At 41.7% G+C, this 21,618-nt stretch overlaps 4 protein-coding genes across 4 annotated transcripts; 3 read left to right on the top strand and 1 right to left on the bottom strand.

Annotated features, from left to right (window-relative positions):
* Positions 1-393: 393 nt before the first annotated feature.
* LOC137294397 (golgin subfamily A member 6-like protein 22) lies at positions 394-4,006 on the bottom strand. The gene is made up of 2 exons (XM_067825400.1): positions 3,695-4,006; positions 394-1,485 (listed from the first exon to the last, which is right to left on the bottom strand). The coding sequence occupies exons 1-2, from the start codon at positions 4,004-4,006 to the stop codon at positions 394-396; spliced, it is 1,404 nt and encodes a 467-aa protein (XP_067681501.1).
* A 5,274-nt stretch (positions 4,007-9,280) lies between these two features.
* Positions 9,281-13,021, top strand: LOC137294616 (uncharacterized). Its single transcript, XM_067825674.1, has 2 exons — positions 9,281-9,380; positions 9,580-13,021. Exon 2 carries the CDS (start codon positions 9,601-9,603, stop codon positions 10,132-10,134), a length of 534 nt encoding a protein of 177 aa, XP_067681775.1. The 5' UTR covers positions 9,281-9,380; positions 9,580-9,600; the 3' UTR covers positions 10,135-13,021.
* Positions 13,022-14,657: 1,636 nt separating this feature from the next.
* LOC137294615 (uncharacterized) lies at positions 14,658-17,079 on the top strand. Its single transcript, XM_067825673.1, has 2 exons — positions 14,658-14,800; positions 15,000-17,079. Exon 2 carries the CDS (start codon positions 15,021-15,023, stop codon positions 15,936-15,938), a length of 918 nt encoding a protein of 305 aa, XP_067681774.1. The 5' UTR covers positions 14,658-14,800; positions 15,000-15,020; the 3' UTR covers positions 15,939-17,079.
* An 808-nt stretch (positions 17,080-17,887) lies between these two features.
* Positions 17,888-20,987, top strand: LOC137294614 (calponin homology domain-containing protein DDB_G0272472-like). Its single transcript, XM_067825672.1, has 2 exons — positions 17,888-18,108; positions 19,216-20,987. Exon 2 carries the CDS (start codon positions 19,237-19,239, stop codon positions 20,203-20,205), a length of 969 nt encoding a protein of 322 aa, XP_067681773.1. The 5' UTR covers positions 17,888-18,108; positions 19,216-19,236; the 3' UTR covers positions 20,206-20,987.
* Positions 20,988-21,618: the final 631 nt, after the last annotated feature.

Below are 21,618 nucleotides of genomic sequence, written 5' to 3' on the forward strand. Positions count from 1 at the left end.
CCATATTATCCCGTCAGACACGTAGTGCATATCTGTAAACATACTCCTTCAACCATTCACAAGGATCCTTAAACATGTTACACATCTTCATATGTTATTATTTATTTTTTATTAAAAATCAGGAATATCCACAGAAAGTAATAACTTACTTGTCGTCTTATGAAACAAATAATGCTTCAGGCTGGCAGGAATGTAACATAGGGTGTTAATATCAAAATACACCGTGGCGCATACGACAAGACCAACATGTAACAACAAACACTACATCCAAGTTAGTATACATTAACACCGCAAAATATCACCTGACATCATACTATGTAAGATGTCTACACGACAAGACACTGTCGAGCAAATGGTTCCCAAGTGCAGTTACTGTTTGAATATATTAACAGATCAATTATAATGCCAAATCTTGCTGTCTGACTTCTTTGTATTCCTGTCATTATGTGCCGTCTGATTGACTCTTCTGTATTTCTGCCCCTCTCGTATGTTTCCTTCCTTTCTCATCTGATCCATTTCAGCTCTGAAAGATTTCAAAGTCGAGTCGAGATGCTGTCCTTTATCACTCACAATTTTTTCAAGTCGACTTGTTGCTCTCTTCTGGGACTCCAGGTCCTTCTGTTGCTGCTTCAGCTGGTTGTCCTGTGTTTGAATACGTTCTGCTTGCTGTCCAATAATACTTGCCTGAACATTCAGCTGCCTGCTCTGTTCTTGCATTGTCAGTTTCCTCTCAGCAGCATCCCGCTTTAGTGATTCTATACTCCTACCTTGTGACTGTAACGTCATATGCTGTTGCTCTAGCTTCTCATCCTGTTCTCGAATCACCTCATGTTGCTTCCTGAGTGTCAGCTTTTGCTCTTTATTCTCCAACGTCAACGCTCCAATTCGATGGGTTTGGTCAGAGACAGTAGTTTGTAGTTGTTCTATATGGTGTCCTTGCTTTGAAATCACTTCAACATTGTGTTTTAAAGCTGAATCTAAATTTTCTATTGTCTTAGTCTGTTCGCTTATGGTTCTCTCCGACTTGGAAATAATCGTGTTTTGCTGACTAATCTCATTCTCGTGGTATATAAGACTTTCCCTTAATTCTGCGATAACATGTTTTTGCTCACTGCAAAGTGTCTCTAGGTGTGTCAGTTTGTTCATTAAAGAATCCATCGTGTTTGCTGATTCCACCAGACAGCGCTCAGAGGCTTCTTTTTCTCGTTTTAGTTCACTAATGATCTCATCCTTTTCCTGTAGCTGATCTCTCAGGTACCTGATCTCTTCTTCCTTTTGCTTCATCACATGTTCCACATCTACAACATCTTGGCTAAGATTTTCGATGACGTCACTGGTTCTTGACTCGTTTGATTTGACACTGACCAACTTTTGTTTCACAGTACCAAGATGCTTCTCCAGATTGTTCATAGAGTCCTGCATTTGTTTGATTTCTTGCAACGCGTTAGAAAACATGTGCCCCATGTCATCGCCAGTTCCGTTCCCCTGAAACATATCACCAAATTCATAGAACATTTCTTATACGTTTCGATCACAGCTTGAGGACTGACCAGATATATCGAAAATCACGCACTAACCGAAAGAACATGAAATGGACGGTCTCTTAAGCTAAATCCACAGCATCTGTATACTTAGAAATATCCAATGTTAAACTGACAGATATAACTGAAGCTACTATTTTGTATCCACAGGTGTGGTCTGGAGTAATATAGACAATAGTGGTTTTGGACCACGTCCTTCCTAAGAGTCCAATTTAAAGATTGGTCCCTTGGGAAGGACCTTATCCAACACATATCTTCAATTCTAACAACCGAGAAAAGACTTTTCAAAACCGACCAAGTGCCCCTTTCCAGATGTACTATCGTCTATACTACTTCTAGTTATGAGGGTTATGTTCTAGCCTTAGTATCAAGTGACGAAACGTTCAGAATGTTAACAGAGGGTAATGATTCTTAGCAAAACATGCCACACGTCATTTTTAGCTTGGTGCTTTCAGATATCTGTCATAGAACCATTTCTGTTCACATTCAGCATGACACTATTGGTATCTTTCAATGTCATGTATACTTGTGTCTGCCGAATACCTGTATTGACATTATACTTTATGTGTTGACGTCATTTCGAATACCACACTATACTGTCTGTGTTGTTATGTAACACGTTATTACATTCATTTTCTACACACACACACACACACACACACACATACACACACACACACACACACATTATTATTATTATTATAATTTACAGATTAAGATGGATATGCAACAGAGAGGGTTCGGGTGATTCTGGCACAGTCAGGCCGGTAAGGCTCATCATCAGCTCAGGGCCCTCACCCCCTCTACACGCAGCCCAGACAGTGAATGGGACTTCTCCCAGGAAACACTGCCTAGTCGAACCCACCAAGAACTTTCCGGAGAATATGGAGGCTCCCAAACACTGCACTGTGCATTACCCAGTTTCTCAGAAGGGCTGTGCTCCCGGTGGAGAACCCGGGCACTCTCCTGATCAGCGCCAAGAGTTCAGGAGGTACCAAACCAAGGGCACCGAGAACAATGGGGAGCCTGACGACTGTGTACTTGGAATGCAAGCGAGACATTTCAAAGGCGAGGTCCGCATATTTATCATGCTTTTCCTGAATCTTGCCAATCACATTGCCGTCAAAAGGGACAGAAAATTCAATGATATAAATAATTTCATTGGTTTTATTGTGTTATTATTATCATCATTATTACATATGTTGGACGGAGTGGGTTGGTCATATTCCTAGTATTGATGATGGTGAAGATGGTGCATACATCACAACTCTCTTACAAAGACCGCCATAAAACACCAGTTTGCAAAAGTGCAAACATGGGAATCCAGAGGATTATCAGTATCAGCGGAAACGGATAGATACTGGCTAGTGACCAGTTATAACAGCGTACCAGGTATCGCCAACACCTGGCTGTAGCGCTTGCGCAAACTCTTTGATTTTAAGTCTCGTAACCTATCGATTTTGTGATGTGTCAATGTGTGAAATACTAAGGAAGTACAAGTCAAGCTGTCTGTGCAAGCGCTGCAGACAGATGTTGGCGATAACTTATACACGGCGATAACTTGTCGCTCGCCAGTAGGATATATGATAACGGACGTCGGGAAAATCAGTGATGACACTAAGTGTCCGCAGGCTTGTAATGTGTAACGTGTATAGCTGGACGAGCGTTCATAATTATGTTTTCGAAGAGATAATTACATCTGTTGCACATATAGAAAAATGAATTCGGATAAATGAGTATGAAGAATATATTATTTGGACGTTTAATTTTACCACTATACCCCTCTGGAAAGAATACTAGTACATAACAGAGAATAAATATGCTCGCCTCCGTAATGGAGTGTTTTCTTATCCGACTTTACATTTTATTACGTACTACTGTTCATCTAGACTAAGGGGTCAGGTTCAGCGATACGTGAAACCCATTTCTGATGCCCCCCGTTTGCTTTTGCTGGAATATTGCTAAAAGCGGCGTATAACCATTCTCAGTCTGTCAGTCAGACTAGTAGTTAAGGAAACTATCTTCATAGAACCATACGGCTTTATCTAACTTGCATTGTTGAATGAATGATCATTTGAATAAAAAGGAAAACAAATCGAGAAGAAATAACGGTAAAGAGGAAAGAAAACTATTCAGTTATCTAGAATACATGCCTTCTCTTTGCAATCCTCTCTCAATTTCTGTGAAACATGGGAATATCCGTTGTTGTCCAAAGCCACAATGAAACAGTCAAAGGCTCCCTTCCCTCGATGAAGCAGAGTTTTTAGGAAACAATGATTCCTGTCGTTCTTTCCTGTACAGCTGAGGATGCTCTCCACATCCTCCACATAGAGGGTCCCCGTCTGTATGAGGGAGTCCCCCAGGTCCTTTGCATCTATTTCAGTCTTGATATACACCCAGTTTTTCCGGATACAGAGATCATGATGAGGGTGCATCTTCCCCTTGGTCCCTACAAATCGAGCCATCTGAAAAATCCCGTAAGGTCAGCTACTGAGACCATGTAATCCTTGAAATCTGAAATGTCAACGCCAGTGAATAACCATTCTCCACTATCCGAAAACATTTCCCCTTGGGCGCAAGAGGTAAAACAACCGTGAAAATTGAATGATTGGATCAACTGAAAATCAGTGATGACACCAGGTTTTGGCGAATAAGGTTCCCGGCCTAGAATTTCGAAGCTCTCCTAGCGCTAAGGTACCTGCAGTTGCCCTGCGAGGCGCACGGCATAACGGTTGAAATCAAGGACTGTTCTGCTCGGTGTGAATGTGTCTGAGAGACCTGTCAACAGTCTTTCTCTCCCACTCATGTTCTGTTGCACCACTTAAGAACATCCAAGCCCGCCCAAACCCTACACATTTTTATCAGCAGCTCTGGCATTAGGAGACTTTGCGGTTCCTTACTAAACAGTGTCAGGGCATTTTCTCGAACATACTTAATTCATATGGTGTTCACAGCTTTTTTGCCTCTTACATCGAATGGAATCTGTTTCTGAGGATAGTCAAAACTGGGTAATCCTTCAATGCGTTTCATATCTAGCGTCGCAAAAATGATAAATTGTCACATTATACCTCAGTCAACAGTGATAGCGATGTTTAAAGCCAAACTTTCTGATATTCACGTAAGCTGCTCATGTAGTTTGTGCGACTGGAACGATCTTGGATAGCGATGTTTAAACCCAAACTTTCTAATACTCACTTACGCTGCGGAACAGTAGCTCTATATCTACCACTTGTTGGAAAGACCAAAACAGAGCTGTGGGGTGTCACTTGGAACCTAAATAAAGACATTATAGAAGGAATATAGGGACTTTTTATGACGCATTAGAGTTTCAGTGTGTATTACAATATGAATCCTCCCAGGTCACCGATGACGCACATAAGGGTCGATTCCATACAAAAATTCCTTTAATGTGGCACAATGGAAATAGTTTAGTAGCTATCTGTCAACTGACTGCCGATTTCGGTGATAAATGACACGGATATTGTTCTCTGTAGGAGAGCACAGGACACTAATGTCACGCATGTGTAGACACGTACAGTGGAACCAGCCTACTACGGACTGATCTGGGACCGACTCGTTTGTCCGGATTATAAGCAGCCCGGATTAGTCAAATCTTATCCGGTACTGAGGACACTGCTAAACTGCATACGCAGGTAGTGAGGAAATCAAATGCAAAAGCATATATTGACAAACGAATACTGGCATCTGTGTTTTATCAGAGAAATGATCTCCACGAGATGTTTGCGTGATGGGTATCACAATACAAATATACTAGACCGTCTTGAACCTGGAGAGTCGCAGTCTGCAGTTGGCCGTCATTTCAACGTCCATCAGAGCAGAGCACCACATCTCGCCTTTGGGATCATTTCCTGTTGACCAATTCCGCCAAAGATCGAGAAGTGACCGTCCATAAGTTACCACCCAAGCCCAGGACTGCTCTGGACTGCTCATTTGCATCACCATCGTGCCACAGTCGTGGTGACTGCGCAAGGTAATCCTACTTTCTGAAGTATTTCCGCCCAAACTGTCAGGAATCGATTGCGTGATGTGGATACAGGACCAAGGAGTTCAGTTGTTGCTCCTGTTTTGAGAGACTTCTGTCAGCGTAGTGGCTTGTGGCGGTGGTGTTGATTCTGGAACTGGTTCAGTGATGAGGCGCGATTTCTTCTTCGCCGGCGAGATCAGCGTGTTTACCGTTGTGAAAAATAAATGTTTCCCCCTAATCATATTCATCAGGTCGACAGTTTCGATGAAGAGAGTTTCATGGTGTAGTGTACGATATCCAGCACTCAAAGATCTGCTTTAGTAGTGCTTCAGGGAAACTTGACACCAAATCGGTATATCAACGACGTCCTTCACGTTCATGGACCGACAGAGGGAGTTCATCCAGCACGACAACGCTTTTTTAATTCTAACGTCAGTGTCTTACCATGACCTTCCCCAATACCAGAGCTAAACCCACTCAGAACACGTATACGAAGACGCACACGACGTTCACGTCAAGACACGCCTCAAATACTTCCACAAATGACCATCGCATTGCAGGAAAAACGGGTAAAAATCCGCAAGAGCAAACTTCGTCGATTTATCCAGTCTACGCCAATGGTGTATTTGCTGCCAATAGTGGCAATACTGATTTTGAAGCCATCTTGCATGCCTCAAGTAATCAGTAACACAACGACAGATGGTACCGAGATGGTGCCGAACAGTTATAATTACTGCCAATGGTGGCTATGTACGCGGACGCGTCTTGTACAGACTAAAGACTGCTGTTATGTTGGCCAACTCTTTGTCTGTGACATCGTGGGAAAACAAGACTAAACAATATAATATACCTATTTCCTCTGTCTGTTTATCACTGTAACTACTTCTATATATCACACTCAGAACTGACACCTGCTTAAAACTCCAACCGCTGCTAACACCCATACCTCAGGCTGAAGGTGACCTCCTTGTGCGGTTGACAGGTGGCAGAGGCACTGCCTTTAAGTGTTTAATTCCGAGAACAAGGTACATATAACAATAAATCTGTCCGTAAATTACGATGTCTCTCAACTGTTTTCTCCTTCGTCAGTACTGACAAATGTATGGGTCACAGTGTGTATATGAAAAAATGAGGTATTGCCATGAGGGGTATACAAGGTTTTATGCCGTATACGGGACGAATAAAATCCCATATACCCCGCTTGATAATGCTTTAATGTATTTATCTTACTGAATGCTTTTTTTAACTACAGAAAAATGTATGGACAACAACTTTTTATTCATGCTTGACAACGGTACAAGAATCTGTTTTGAAATGCCACACTCACAAAATGACAGAAATTGTTATCGATAACTTTGTCAATATAAGTTGTTGACATAACATTTTATTTAACCTTAAATTCTACATCTGTCCTCAAGTACAGGTCGTGATAATCGCCCAGGTTCTTACAACCCAGTTTATTCCATACGTTAGTCGCGTGCGAGTAATCATCTCGTGAGACGGACGCCTCATTCAGCTTGCTATAAAAGCAGTCGATAGGAGGTAGTCTGGTCTCGGTGAACTTGACCCAACTATCCATGTACTCATATGGGTACACACCCTTCCTCATAAGCAGGGGTCTAGTCTCGGCGTCTGTGTATCGATCGGTGATAGGGAAGGTATTGTTGGCCTTGACCAGACTGTCGAGTGACGACAGGAGGAACTGAAACGAGTCAATGAACCTAAGTCCGTTTAAGCTGAAGGAGATGTATCTCTCCATGTTGTTGGGGATGCACGATATATTACCATCGATTTTCGCGATGGCCTGCATGATCAAGTGTGAGTCGTACCCTCTCAAGTTGTGAAAGACAACGGGGATGTTTATTGTCATAGGGTTGATTTTAAGCTTGAGGTTGCACGCGTTGTGAGCGGCGCCTCTATACTTACCAGTTATGTGGCAGTGATCTCTCACCGAATCACCGTTAAGTGGTGAGTCGCACACGTGACAGTTAATGCTACTAGCGTGAGCTAGCCTGTCGGCTCGGGTCATACGCATGGGAGCGATTCTATATAATGTATTCCTAATAATTTTTTCTTCCTCCTGCAAACACTTTAGAAACCTTTCAGCCGCGTCAGGGGGTTCACATTAAACTGTTTCATCGATATAAACATAACATAACCGTAAGCGAGCCACCGATCCTATATGGTCGGTCAAAACTTACAACAAATTATTGATCGTACCGTACGGCACAGTGTTACCGCCTGCCAAGTCACGGTAAACGTGATGGCGTGGCTTTGTAGTAGGGGCAATAATAGCAAGAGCTAATGGTCCCACCAAAGCCTCATTTAGTAAATGAGGCTTTTTAGAGGGGGTTTTTGAAAAGTGTTTTCGGACTGTCATTCCCTATACTACTAATGCCACACTCACAAAATGACAGAAATTGTTATCGATAACTTTGTCAATATAAGCTGTTGACATAACATTTTATTTAACCTTAAATTCTTCATCTGCCATTGTCCAGTCTTGAGCTTGAGAAGACGTTTTAGAAAACAGTTTGTGTTGACAGCTCGGAATATCTTTGGTGTCTGGCTCAGACACCATTTGAATCTTCTAGTTATCATTGATTGGTGGCATAGTGAGATCACCCACGTTGCCAAATGGACAGCAGTTGCAATGAAAATGTGTTCACAGTCAGACAGGCTTCATGCTAGAGACAGAACTAATCAGCACATACAAAGTTCTTCTTTCACAAGGATACACGTGCCTCTGTTCAGTAGAAGTAGTTGAGTAACTTTCATAAACACAGCTATGACAATGGTTGAATACTTGACTGTCGAAGGGACTTCCTTGGCTAGGTCCTTGAACCAGATGATTAGTTAGTTGTTCTTGTGCCTGGGTGCAACCGTGTGTCTGTGGATTCTGTTGTAGCATGTGCGTGACTGAACATGGCGTGGCGTGGCGTGGCGTGGCGTGGCGTGGCGTGGCGTGGATTAAGTGCGTGATAGTGCGAGTCCATGCGTGTCCGTGCGGTTGTGTCCATTTGTGGTTATCCACTTTGAAAAACATGCGCAGTGTAACATGGATCCTATAGTTAGACTCGTCAGCTGACCAGTCCTTCACACACGCTTAGCTATTTATCAGTGTATTGGTTATGTAGTGTATCGTGACCCGTGAGTGAACATATGTTTCATTTAAATCAGGTAAATTTGCATTGTTTCCTCTCCGAACCATGTCGATCTATCGATACATCTATACATTCACGCATTCTACTCCCACAGATCAGTGAATGCAGAAGTCGGTTTATATCATCGAAATGTAGATTGAGTGGCCACGTTGGAGGGCTGGGGGAAATGCTACATTCAGATTGGTCAATTTTGTCTGTTGCCATAGTGATTAATGGAACATGTTTATGGTATAATATTGTGTTTTTATCATAATTCCCACGAATGATAATTATCAGACAAAGTTCCATCCTTCACCAAGTGAGTGGAAGCACATTTTCACAATTTGTAGCCTGACCTGACCACCTGATCCTTTTGCTAGCCTCTATATTTTACAGCACGACGTCCTAGAGGTGGAATATTGCTTAGATCGGCGCTAACGATCACAAACAAACGAAACAGTCTCAGCATACAGTGGGAAAACCCTCCCTACTGTCGAGACAGTTAAATAACTGAAGCTCTCAGCTTGAAGGCAGAGGTATTAGGTTATCAAACTGTGTACACATGGTATACGAGCATTCAAGGTGACAATCAATATATCTCCCTTAGTTAAGCCAGAATACGTTTATTGTGTAGCGTGTGTTGTTCCTGGTCAAGGATTAGTTCATAGATATTTCTGTGGTAACGTTTCTTTATGTCGTCATATATTACAGGTAAGTGTTCACGGGTTTTGAGTTTTAAATTATTTTAGGTGACGCTTTGACGTTTGGTCAATGTTGTTGAGAAACGGCTGTCGGTAACCTGAGTGGTGGGTCTTATTTGCAAAAAAACATTTGGTCACGAGACACGTTGCTGTGTTAGGATTCTTTATTGATCAATAGTTTTACTTTTATCTTTTATCTATATCCCCAGACATATGTGACAACATTAAGGATGGCGAGGCTGGTCACTGAGAAGGGGAAGATGAGAGAAGACGAAGAAATGTGTATCCGTGCATACACTCATGAAATAGAAGAAATTCTTGAAGCAAAGGATATTACTGGCCTACTCTTTTCCAAAGGAATACTAGACCTTCCTGATCGTCAAGAAATTGAAGCACCCCCTGCAAGAACAGAAAGAGCCAAACGTTTCCTCAACATTGTTGTATTTCGAGGACCAAATGCCTTTACCGAGTTTGTGTCTGCGTTGAAAGAAAAAGGCTATAAAGACTTGGCCGACAAACTTAGCAGGAAACAACCTACAGATGAAATTGCTATGCTGATCAGAGACGGAAGGAAGGTGGACGAACTCAACAAAGATCTCGACGACCTCAAAACTCGGATGAAAAGCATGGAGATCACATTCGAAAGAACAGGTGCAACTAAACGTGAGGTTGATTTACTGAAAAGGAAGGTTGATTTACTAAAAAGGAAAACAAATCGAGAAGAAATAACGGTAAAGAGGAAAGAAAACTATTCAGTTATCTAGAATACATGCCTTCTCTTTGCAATCCTCTCTCAATTTCTGTGAAACATGGGAATATCCGTTGTTGTCCAAAGCCACAATGAAACAGTCAAAGGCTCCCTTCCCTCGATGAAGCAGAGTTTTTAGGAAACAATGATTCCTGTCGTTCTTTCCTGTACAGCTGAGGATGCTCTCCACATCCTCCACATAGAGGGTCCCCGTCTGTATGAGGGAGTCCCCCAGGTCCTTTGCATCTATTTCAGTCTTGATATACACCCAGTTTTTCCGGATACAGAGATCATGATGAGGGTGCATCTTCCCCTTGGTCCCTACAAATCGAGCCATCTGAAAAATCCTGTAAGTTCAAATACTGAGACCATGTAATCCTTGAAATCTGAAATGTCAACGCCAGTGAATAACCATTCTCCACTATCCGAAAACATTTCCCCTTGGGCGCAAGAGGTAAAACAACCGTGAAAATTGAATGATTGGATCAACTGAAAATCAGTGATGACACCAGGTTTTGGCGAATAAGGTTCCCGGCCTAGAATTTCGAAGCTCTCCTAGCGCTAAGGTACCTGCAGTTGCCCTGCGAGGCGCACGGCATAACGGTTGAAGTCAAGGACTGTTCTGCTCGGTGTGAATGTGTCTGAGAGACCTGTCAACAGTCTTTCTCTCCCACTCATGTTCTGTTGCACCACTTAAGAACATCCAAGCCCGCCCAAACCCTACACATTTTTATCAGCAGCTCTGGCATTAGGAGACTTTGCGGTTCCTTACTAAACAGTGTCAGGGCATTTTCTCGAACATACTTAATTCATATGGTGTTCACAGCTTTTTTGCCTCTTACATCGAATGGAATCTGTTTCTGAGGATAGTCAAAACTGGGTAATCCTTCAATGCGTTTCATATCTAGCGTCGCAAAAATGATAAATTGTCACATTATACCTCAGTCAACAGTGATAGCGATGTTTAAAGCCAAACTTTCTGATACTCACGTAAGCTACTCATGTAGTTTGTGAGACTGGAACGATCTTGGATAGCGATGTTTAAACTCAAACTTTCTAATACTCACTTACGCTGCGGAACAGTAGCTCTATATCTACCACTTGTTGGAAAGACCAAAACAGAGCTGTGGGGTGTCACTTGGAACCTAAATAAAGACATTATAGAAGGAATATAGGGACTTTTTATGACGCATTAGAGTTTCAGTGTGTATTACAATATGAATCCTCCCAGGTCACCGATGACGCACATAAGGGTCGATTCCATACAAAAATTCCTTTAATGTGGCACAATGGAAATAGTTTAGTAGCTATCTGTCAACTGACTGCCGATTTCGGTGATAAATGACACGGATATTGTTCTCTGTAGGAGAGCACAGGACACTAATGTCACGCATGTGTAGACACGTACAGTGGAACCAGCCTACTACGGACTGATTTGGGACCGACTCGTTTGTCCGGATTATAAGCAGCCCGGATTAGTCAAATCTTATCCGGTACTGAGGACACTGCTAAACTGCATACGCAGGTAGTGAGGAAATCAAATGCAAAAGCATATATTGACAAACGAATACTGGCATCTGTGTTTTATCAGAGAAATGATCTCCACGAGATGTTTGCGTGATGGGTATCACAATACAAATATACTAGACCGTCTTGAACCTGGAGAGTCGCAGTCTGCAGTTGAGCGTCATTTCAACGTCCATCAGAGCAGAGCACCACATCTCGCCTTTGGAATCATTTCCTGTTGACCAATTCCGCCAAAGATCGAGAAGTGACCGTCCATAAGTTACCACCCAAGCCCAGGACTGCTCTGGACTGCTCATTTCCATCACCATCGTGCCACAGTCGTGGTGACTGCGCAAGGTAATCCTACTTTCTGAAGTATTTCCGCCCAAACTGTCAGGAATCGATTGCGTGATGTGGATACAGGACCAAGGAGTTCAGTTGTTGCTCCTGTTTTGAGAGACTTCTATCAGCGTAGTGGCTTGTGGTGGTGGTGTTGATTCTGGAACTGGTTCAGTGATGAGGCGCGATTTCTTCTTCGCCGGCGAGATCAGCGTGTTTACCGTTGTGAAAAATAAATGTTTCCCCCTAATCATATTCATCAGGTCGACAGTTTCGATGAAGAGAGTTTCATGGTGTAGTGTACGATATCCAGCCCTCAAAGATCTGCTTTAGTAGTGCTTCAGGGAAACTTGACACCAAATCGGTATATCAACGACGTCCTTCACGTTCATGGACCGACAGAGGGAGTTCATCCAGCACGACAACGCTTTTTTAATTCTAACGTCAGTGTCTTACCATGACCACCGGAGCTAAACCCACTTAGAACACGTATACGAAGACGCACACGACGTTCACGTCAAGACACGCCTCAAATACTTCCACAAATGACCATCGCATTGCAGGAAAAACGGGTAAAAATCCGCAAGAGCAAACTTCGTCGATTTATCCAGTCTACGCCAATGGTGTATTTGCTGCCAATAGTGGCAATACTGATTTTGAAGCCATCTTGCATGCTTCAAGTAATCAGTAACACAACGACAGATGGTACCGAGATGGTGCCGAACAGTAATAATTACTGCCAATGATGGCTATGTACGCGGACGCGTCTTGTACAGACTAAAGACTGCTGTTATGTTGGCCAACTCTTTGTCTGTGACATCGTGGGAAAACAAGACTAAACAATGTAATATACCTTTTTCCTCTGTCTGTATATCACTGTAACTACTTCTATATATCACACTCAGAACTGACACCTGCTTAAAACTCCAACCGCTGCTAACACCCATACCTCAGGCTGAAGGTGACCTCCTTGTGCGGTTGACAGGTGGCAGCGGCACTGCTTTTAAGTGTTTAATTCCGAGAACAAGGTACATATAACAATAAAACTGTCCGTAAATTACGATGTCTCTCAACTGTTTTCTCCTTCGTCAGTACTGACAAATGTATGGGTCACAGTGTGTATATGAAAAAATGAGGTATTGCCATGAGGGGTATACAAGGTTTTATGCCGTATACGGGACGAATAAAATCCCATATACCCCGCTTGATAATGCTTTAATGTATTTATCTTACTGAATGCTTTTTTTAACTACAGAAAAATGTATGGACAACAACTTTTTATTCATGCTTGACAACGGTACAAGAATCTGTTTTGAAATGCCACACTCACAAAATGACAGAAATTGTTATCGATAACTTTGTCAATATAAGTTGTTGACATAACATTTTATTTAACCTTAAATTCTTCATCTGCCATTGTCCAGTCTTGAGCTTGAGAAGACGTTTTAGAAAACAGTTTGTGTTGACAGCTCGGAATATCTTTGGTGTCTGGCTCAGACACCATTTGAATCTTCTAGTTATCATTGATTGGTGGCATAGTGAGATCACCCACGTTGCCAAATGGACAGCAGTTGCAATGAAAATGTGTTCACAGTCAGACAGGCTTCATGCTAGAGACAGAACTAATCAGCACATACGAAGTTCTTCTTTCACAAGGATACACGTGCCTCTGTTCAGTAGAAGTAGTTGAGTAACTTTCATAAACACAGCTATGACAATGGTTGAATACTTGACTGTCGAAGTGACTTCCTTGGCTAGGTCCTTGAACCAGATGATTAGTTAGTTGTTCTTGTGCCTGGGTGCAACCGTGTGTCTGTGGATTGTGTTGTAGCATGTGCGTGACTGAACATGGCGTGGCGTGGCGTGGCGTGGCGTGGCGTGGCGTGGCGTGGCGTGGCGTGGCGTGGCGTGGCGTGGCGTGGCGTGGCGTGGCGTGGCGTGGCGTGGCGTGGATTAAGTGCGTGATAGTGCGAGTCCATGCGTGTCCGTGCGGTTGTGTCCATTTGTGGTTATCCACTTTGAAAAACATGCGCAGTGTAACATGGATCCTATAGTTAGACTCGTCAGCTGACCAGTCCTTCACACACGCTTAGCTATTTATCAGTGTATTGGTTATGTAGTGTATCGTGACCCGTGAGTGAACATATGTTTCATTTAAATCAGGTAAATTTGCATTGTTTCCTCTCCGAACCATGTCGATCTATCGATACATCTATACATTCACGCATTCTTCTCCCACAGATCAGTGAATGCAGAAGTCGGTTTATATCATCGAAATGTAGATTGAGTGGCCACGTTGGAGGGCTGGCTGAAATGTTACATTCAGATTGGTCAATATTGTCTGTTGCCATAGTGATTAATGGAACATGTTTATGGTATAATATTGTGTTTTTATCATAATTCCCACGAATGATAATTATCAGACAAAGTTCCATCCTTCACCAAGTGAGTGGAAGCACATTTTCACAATTTGTAGCCTGACCTGACCACCTGATCCTTTTGCTAGCCTCTATATTTTACAGCACGACGTCCTAGAGGTGGAATATTGCTTAGATCGGCGCTAACGAACACAAACAAACGAAACAGTCTCAGCATACAGTGGGAAAACCCTCCCTACTGTCGAGACAGTTAAATAACTGAAGCTCTCAGCTTGAAGGCAGAGGTATTAGGTTATCAAACTGTGTACACATGGTATACGAGCATTCAAGGTGACAATCAATATATCTCCCTTAGTTAAGCCAGAATACGTTTATTGTGTAGCGTGTGTTGTTCCTGGTCAAGGATTAGTTCATAGATATTTCTGTGGTAACGTTTCTTTATGTCGTCATATATTACAGGTAAGTGTTCACGGGTTTTGAGTTTTAAATTATTTTAGGTGACGCTTTGACGTTTGGTCAATGTTGTTGAGAAACGGCTGTCGGTAACCTGAGTGGTGGGTCTTATTTGCAAAAAAACATTTGGTCACGAGACACGTTGCTGTGTTAGGATTCTTTATTGATCAATAGTTTTACTTTTATCTTTTATCTATATCCCCAGACATATGTGACAACATTAAGGATGGCGAGGCTGGTCACTGAGAAGGGGAAGATGAGAGAAGACGAAGAAATGTGTATCCGTGCATACACTCATGAAATAGAAGAAATTCTTGAAGCAAAGGATATTACTGGCCTACTCTTTTCCAAAGGAATACTAGACCTTCCTGATCGTCAAGAAATTGAAGCACCCCCTGCAAGAACAGAAAGAGCCAAACGTTTCCTCAACATTGTTGTATTTCGAGGACCAAATGCCTTTACCGAGTTTGTGTCTGCGTTGAAAGAAAAAGGCTATAAAGACTTGGCCGACAAACTTAGCAGGAAACAACCTACAGATGAAATTGCTATGCTGATCAGAGACGGAAGGAAGGTGGACGAACTCAACAAAGATCTCGACGACCTCAAAACTCGGATGAAAAGCATGGAGATCACATTCGAAAGAACAGGTGCAACTAAACGTGAGGTTGATTTACTGAAAAATGGTATAGAGAATATGGCACGGACTCTGGAAAAGATAGAAAACTTGACAAAGACGAGTGAAGAAACTGTCGCTACCATCAACTCAATGCACCGTCAGCTTAGGCAGAAGGACCAGGAGCTGGCAGCTGCTCAGGTAGAGATACAGAAACTGAAGGCGGATGTTTGGAAACTGGAACAAGAAAATTCATCATTGAGAGGAGAACTGAAGAAACAAAAGGCGATGGTCGAAAACCTGAATGAGGAGATGGGTATGGTGAAACAGAAGAACACAGCACTGGAGAAGAAAGTTGAAGAAGGTCATGCAAATGTCTCAGAGATTCTCCGAGAACAGAAAAGAGAAATGAGTGAAATGAAAAAGATTGTCCAGGACATCACAGCTCAACATAGACCACTGGCTGTGAAACCTGCCAAACTTACTGCTAGAGTTATCGTTCCTAAGAATAGGTTTCAGAAGAAACATTAGGTTGTTGTGATGGTTGTCCTGTGTTAAATCGACATTCAGCTTAATATGGGAGGACAACACGAAGGGATTCTTATGACAGCGGTTATGGTAACAGACGTAGGTACATAATCTGGACAAATGGTAATTTGAACCAACCACAACAGGTATTTGGTACACTAAAGGGGCTAAACTGAGCACAGTAATTTATGGTTTCTCAGTTTCTCCACAACTGTGACAGAGGAATTGACTGGCCCTTTGACGACAAATGACGACATTTGAACCGAACAATGCGCTGATATTTCCCATTTCTTTCATAAACCATGTAATAACCGAATATATAAGGATTACTTCAATCAGGCACCGGCCATCTCAAGCACATTGTTGTTTGAGATAGTGATTACAGGGATAAGAAAAAATGTGTAATTTTGCTTTAGTCATGCTCTTGCTTGGATACCCTGGAATATATATTTTCGGTGGATGTGACGAACCATAAATCATAAGCTTAGACCGTTCTCTTCCCTTTGACTGCCTCTCTATTGTTAATGTAGTCAGTGGAAGGATTCAGTTATTGTTATCTTAGACCGGCGGTGCTGATGGTTCCAGAGTGAGAGAGCAACAATTTCATTGACATTATTAAGGTGGCTAAGAACATACTGAAGTGTTTCGGGACGACACCCCTTGGACACGTGATTCTGTTGTGTAAGATAAAAGAGCCAGTCTGACTGTCTCACGCGTTTCATGGTGTATAAATTTGAAGAATCTCTTTCAAACCAATTTGTGACGTACCTCATACTGGTTGGCCATCAAATACTGCACACGGCAAACACACTTTCTTTTTGGTAATGTGATGTCAAGGACAGAATGTTCTTGGTAGTAAGGGTCATTTTAAGGACCTTTCTGTTGTAATATAACCCGCTGTCCTGCATTTCAAATATGTTAATGTACTTAGAGTGTTTTTATTCCCCACAACAACGAAGTTGTCTCTTGTTGTTCGTTCGTCATGCTCACCATTATTGGCTGTCCTCTTTTCCGAAGCAAAACTTCAAAACCGTTCACTGTTCTTCGTGAAACTCAGAGGGATAGGCAACTAGATAGGTCGAGTGGTATATACAGTGGTGTCTTTTGGTAGGTTTGGACGTCTAAATAAAATTATTTGCGTTTCCATCGGAACATGTTCGACCGCGACTGAATTTGGTGCTAGTGTTCTTTTCTAGAGCAGAACTGTAACATCTTACAATAATCTCCTTCAGCTCTGCCATATGCACACCAAACATTAACATACTGTAATCATAATTAGTATTCCTGAGTCTTTGGGGGACATTCTTGTTTCATTTTACACTTGTCTTACATGAATCTAAAACATGGTGGACAATGTACCCAGTAAGGGAATTGAACACAGTAGACTCTACCTAGTTGTCAGTTTGTTTAAGATCTTAGGACCAGCTTAGAGGTATCACTGTTGGTAACAGTAGTATTTGTGTTTATACCTATGCATAGACCTGACGTCGAGTAGCCTATAACCAACCTGTAAAACACGAAGGAATTATCATTATCGAGTTACCATACACCAACAAGGTAATACATAATACACTTTAGATAACGCCGTTGTTAACCCGTGTTATGTGATCGTTATCAATCCGATCAATTAAAGATAACGATGTGTTGTCTTTCCATTTAATGTATGTTTTAGCATGTGTGTTAAAACGTTCGCTCGACGGGCTGAAAAACCGATTATTTATATGATAACCTTCATAACACAGGAATTCTAAACACATATTGACAAAATGAGAAGTCTTTATTTACGCATAGTTAGTTACCTTTGTTTCTTAAGTAATCATCGTTAACGCAATGAGAACTATATCATTGACGAAACTAAACGTTTGTTGTAATAATCATGAAATCAAAGTGCAATCCGCCCTGACAATAGCTCAATCTAACTGGTCGCCCAGTTCTTTTGCAGTGGAATCACTAGTCGTGTGTCGAAGACGGAAATAGTCCTGACGTTCTTGGGATTACTTTGGGTTTTACTGTTACCGGGAGCCAGGTAACAGCTTACCGTTCAACATTGTAAATTAGATTGTAATACAAAAAGCTTTACTGAAGATAGATTTGTTAAACAAACAGAATAGGTTGGAGGTTTTATCTGGCTCAGTCTCTGCTCATTCTGCACAGAGAGATTGCTCGTTATCAGGTAAGTTTCAAATGATCATGAATTGAATATACCCATTGTAGCATTTTGATTAGATCATTCTGTTGCTTTTGAAATTAGACATAGGGTGTTGAAAATGACAGCATTTCCCCGTGTCTTCTCATTTTGAAGCATTTGGTGGCACCAAATGACGTTATTGAATTGCTTCAAAACTATTTTACTCACTTTAAAGTTCAATGGAAAGTGACATCGAGTACATTGTTGGTGTCTGTAGAAACGAAGGAATAATATGTTTTTTTATAGGATCGCCCGAGGCTTCTAACAGCTCACTTTAATAGGGAGCATTATGACTGTGCGTTATTATTAACTATCTCCAGAACAACTAAAGGTTGTAATCTGGGTGTCACTCCTAGTTAAGCCTACCCGTATCTTCCTGGTGTAATCTATCCGTATCGTTCTGTTGTAGCTTAGTTGTGTCTCCCAACTGTAACCTAAACAAACTGTAGCCTAGTAACTTTTTTTTCATGCCGAGTAATATTCCAACAACTCCTGGGAAACAATAAAGCAATGCATTTTCTACCAGTATTTGGGTGATCGACACACGATTCAACCTTAGAGTTGTCAGTGTTTCCTTTTCCTCAAGCAATGTTTCAGCAGCTCGAGCCTTCGCTGTTAGCATTTCACTTTGGAGTGAACTCGAGCATGCGCTTTCACACAAGATGTCAAGGATTATTATTCGACTCATGCTAGGATGTAGTGTAGTCAAGGTGACGCATTCAAAGCCACTGTAAAGCTATGAATATTTGTGTGATAGACATGTGAAAGACACGCAGTTCCCCATTTCGACTTGTATAATGTTTTTAGAATGCTTGATGTGCCTTTGCATGGGTCTGTGACGGGTGCCCTTGGTGCCTTTGACATGGTTTCATCACGTTTCAATAGTGATTGATAAAGCACATGCTTAGGATCTCAAAGTCACGATACTGTCGGAATTGCCTGTGTTTGCAAAAATGTCTCCTGAATATGAAATTGATTTCGCGACTTTTACAAATAATTGTTTATGTCACATACGATATGGATAACGTCCATTGTGCTGATTGAGCCCAAAGAACTGCATGTTGTATTTAATGACTTTCTCTTTGGCACCAGCTATCGTAGTAGACCTACATCATGACACAGCCGGACAAGGGAAAGATGAAGCCAGCTGAAGAGACGAGTATAAAAGTTCACGTTATGGAGATCGAGGATGTGGTGGAAGCCAGAGAGCTAACAGCTAAACTGTTATCTGAAGATATAATAGACCGAGAGGACAGGGAAATGATTGATGCGGGGGAAACAAGGAAGGATAGGACGAGGAGACTCATGGACGTCATTGTCATGAGAGGAGAGAGGTCATTTCCTGTCTTTATACAAGCATTGCAGTCAAGAGGATACAGGGATTTAGCCATGAAGTTGCTTGAAACAAGATGCATGTATCAAGATGTGGATAAAGAAGAACGGAAAGAGGATTTGTCAAAACAAATGGAATTACTTATACAGAGAATCAATACGATTGAAAGTGAAGTGAAGATGAAAATGGTCACCAAGAAGGAGACTGTAAGCCTCTCTATCGATATAAAATCCCTTTCGTTGAAAGTGCAAACAATCTCGTGTACGTTACTTCAGATTGAAGAACTGTCCAGATTAAGCAAGTCAACTGAAGTTACAATATCAGAGCTGAAAGACCAGTTAAAGGCAAAGGATAAACTATTAGAACTTGCAAGGGGGCAGATTTATGAGTTGGAGAGTAAACTGGACAATCTAGAAGCCGAGAATGCCCTGTTGCGATCTGATGTGAAGCGACAAGACAAACAACTCCGTACTCTTCGACGGGCAATTGAGGACGAGAAGCTCCGCAATGAGAAACTTCGGAAACAAGCAGAAGAGGACAGAATGAGGAATGAGACGATGTTTCACTATCATGAGAAGTTGTTTGAGGAGATGGCGAAGCAGCAGGATCGCATCATCAAAGAGAGGGAGGAGGACAAGGCACAGATGCAGGCACTGGAGCGGAGGCTGGACCAACAGAAGAGGCAGAAGAAGAATGTTGGTAAACGGAACATCGTTCCAAGGAACAGAATGGAGGAGAACAAGAAATAAACATTTGGTACCTGCAGTGATGAGCTGAGTGATGGCTTGTGTTTGACAATATATCATTCCAGAGAACGGTAAAAATATGTTTTATGGGCACGAAAAGGATATACAACGTGTAATCAAGTAAATCGTAATCAAGTAATTAAATTTAATGCTCGTTTTATGTCCACGAAACGGACATACATACTTACAATAAGTGATTTAATTTAATGTATGTTGTATGTTTGATTTAAAAAGGGCTTATTTCTCGCTTTGTGCTGAACTGTATGTTGTGCTGTTTGTTTGGAATCATGTTTATCTGTCCCGAGTCTTGGATTCTGGGGTATATTTAGTTTTGATGTGATACCTGCCAACATACTTTTTTCCTTTCTGGTTCGGAATTTAGTATGATGTGTTGTGCGAAACAGTCATCATCAACGCCAATTTTACTATTTGTTCGTTTGGTATATTTATTCTAAATGACTAAGACATATTATTTATATCATGTATAAAGTCGAGATATGCGTTTAGACGTTGTATTTGGGACTTCACAAACTAAGAGACCTTTGTTGTCCTTCACTTCAAAAGTTACATTATTTTATGTAATTCTTCCATGCAGCGGAAGTTGTGGCGTTATTTTCATGTCCCATGTGTATGTGATTCACGAGGAGGTTTGATGTCCCAACGGAATAGTTTGATGTTAGACATGTGACTAGTGAAATATGATACATTTGTCATTCAGTGACGTAAAAAACGAGATATTTTCGAGTGACGTAGAAGATAAATACGTGCGATATTCTCTCTGTTAACGGCTTCCAGTTTTCTTTGATTAAATCTAAATCATATTAACTGGAGACAATTTAGCAAAGTCGCCCTGGCGGAATTCTTCCCTGCTCTTCCAACAATGAGAAGGCCAGTTTTGGAGGTGTCGTGTTTCGACGTTGACAAACACGTCGATCGAGTTTACCTTACAGGTGCTTTAACCGGATTAGATCTGGTGATCGGGAAAGAAATGGAATACATTGGCGTTAGAGACGTACAGAGACTTCGTTGATGTGCCGATTGGTGTCCAATTCCCCTGAACACCACTAAATAAGATCTTTGTGTTCTAAAATAATTTGAACATTTGGTCTTATCGTGAAAGAACAATACATCATAACCAGAAACAAACACGGCGGACAAAGAGAAAAGGAAGAGCATCATTGCGAAAACAACACATGTATTTACTGTGTTTATACCATAAAAACAGGTTATAAAATAAAGTCACTTGTTCATAAAATGCCACTTTCGAAAGCTAACAAAACAACTAAAGTCCTTTGATCAGAGGTAAAGTCGCACGAAGTGAGGTTTGGACTCAACACAGGGGACAGTCACTCACAGTGGCGCTCTCCCAGCTTGGATACACTGAATGACTATTGACTGCGAAATGTCTTCGATGGA

This window comes from Haliotis asinina, chromosome 8 (assembly GCF_037392515.1).
Source record: "Haliotis asinina isolate JCU_RB_2024 chromosome 8, JCU_Hal_asi_v2, whole genome shotgun sequence".
Lineage (NCBI taxonomy): Eukaryota > Metazoa > Mollusca > Gastropoda > Lepetellida > Haliotidae > Haliotis > Haliotis asinina.

Coding starts and splice junctions, on each gene's coding strand:
- LOC137294615 (XM_067825673.1), top strand. CDS start 15,021: ATGGCGAGGCTGGTCACTGAGAAGGGGAAGATGAGAGAAGACGAAGAA.
- LOC137294616 (XM_067825674.1), top strand. CDS start 9,601: ATGGCGAGGCTGGTCACTGAGAAGGGGAAGATGAGAGAAGACGAAGAA.
- LOC137294397 (XM_067825400.1), bottom strand. CDS start 4,006: ATGGCTCGATTTGTAGGGACCAAGGGGAAGATGCACCCTCATCATGAT. Junction 1,486..3,694: donor GAGAGGATTGCAAAGAGAAG/GCATGTATTCTA, acceptor GATATGTTTCAG/GGGAACGGAACTGGCGATGA.
- LOC137294614 (XM_067825672.1), top strand. CDS start 19,237: ATGACACAGCCGGACAAGGGAAAGATGAAGCCAGCTGAAGAGACGAGT.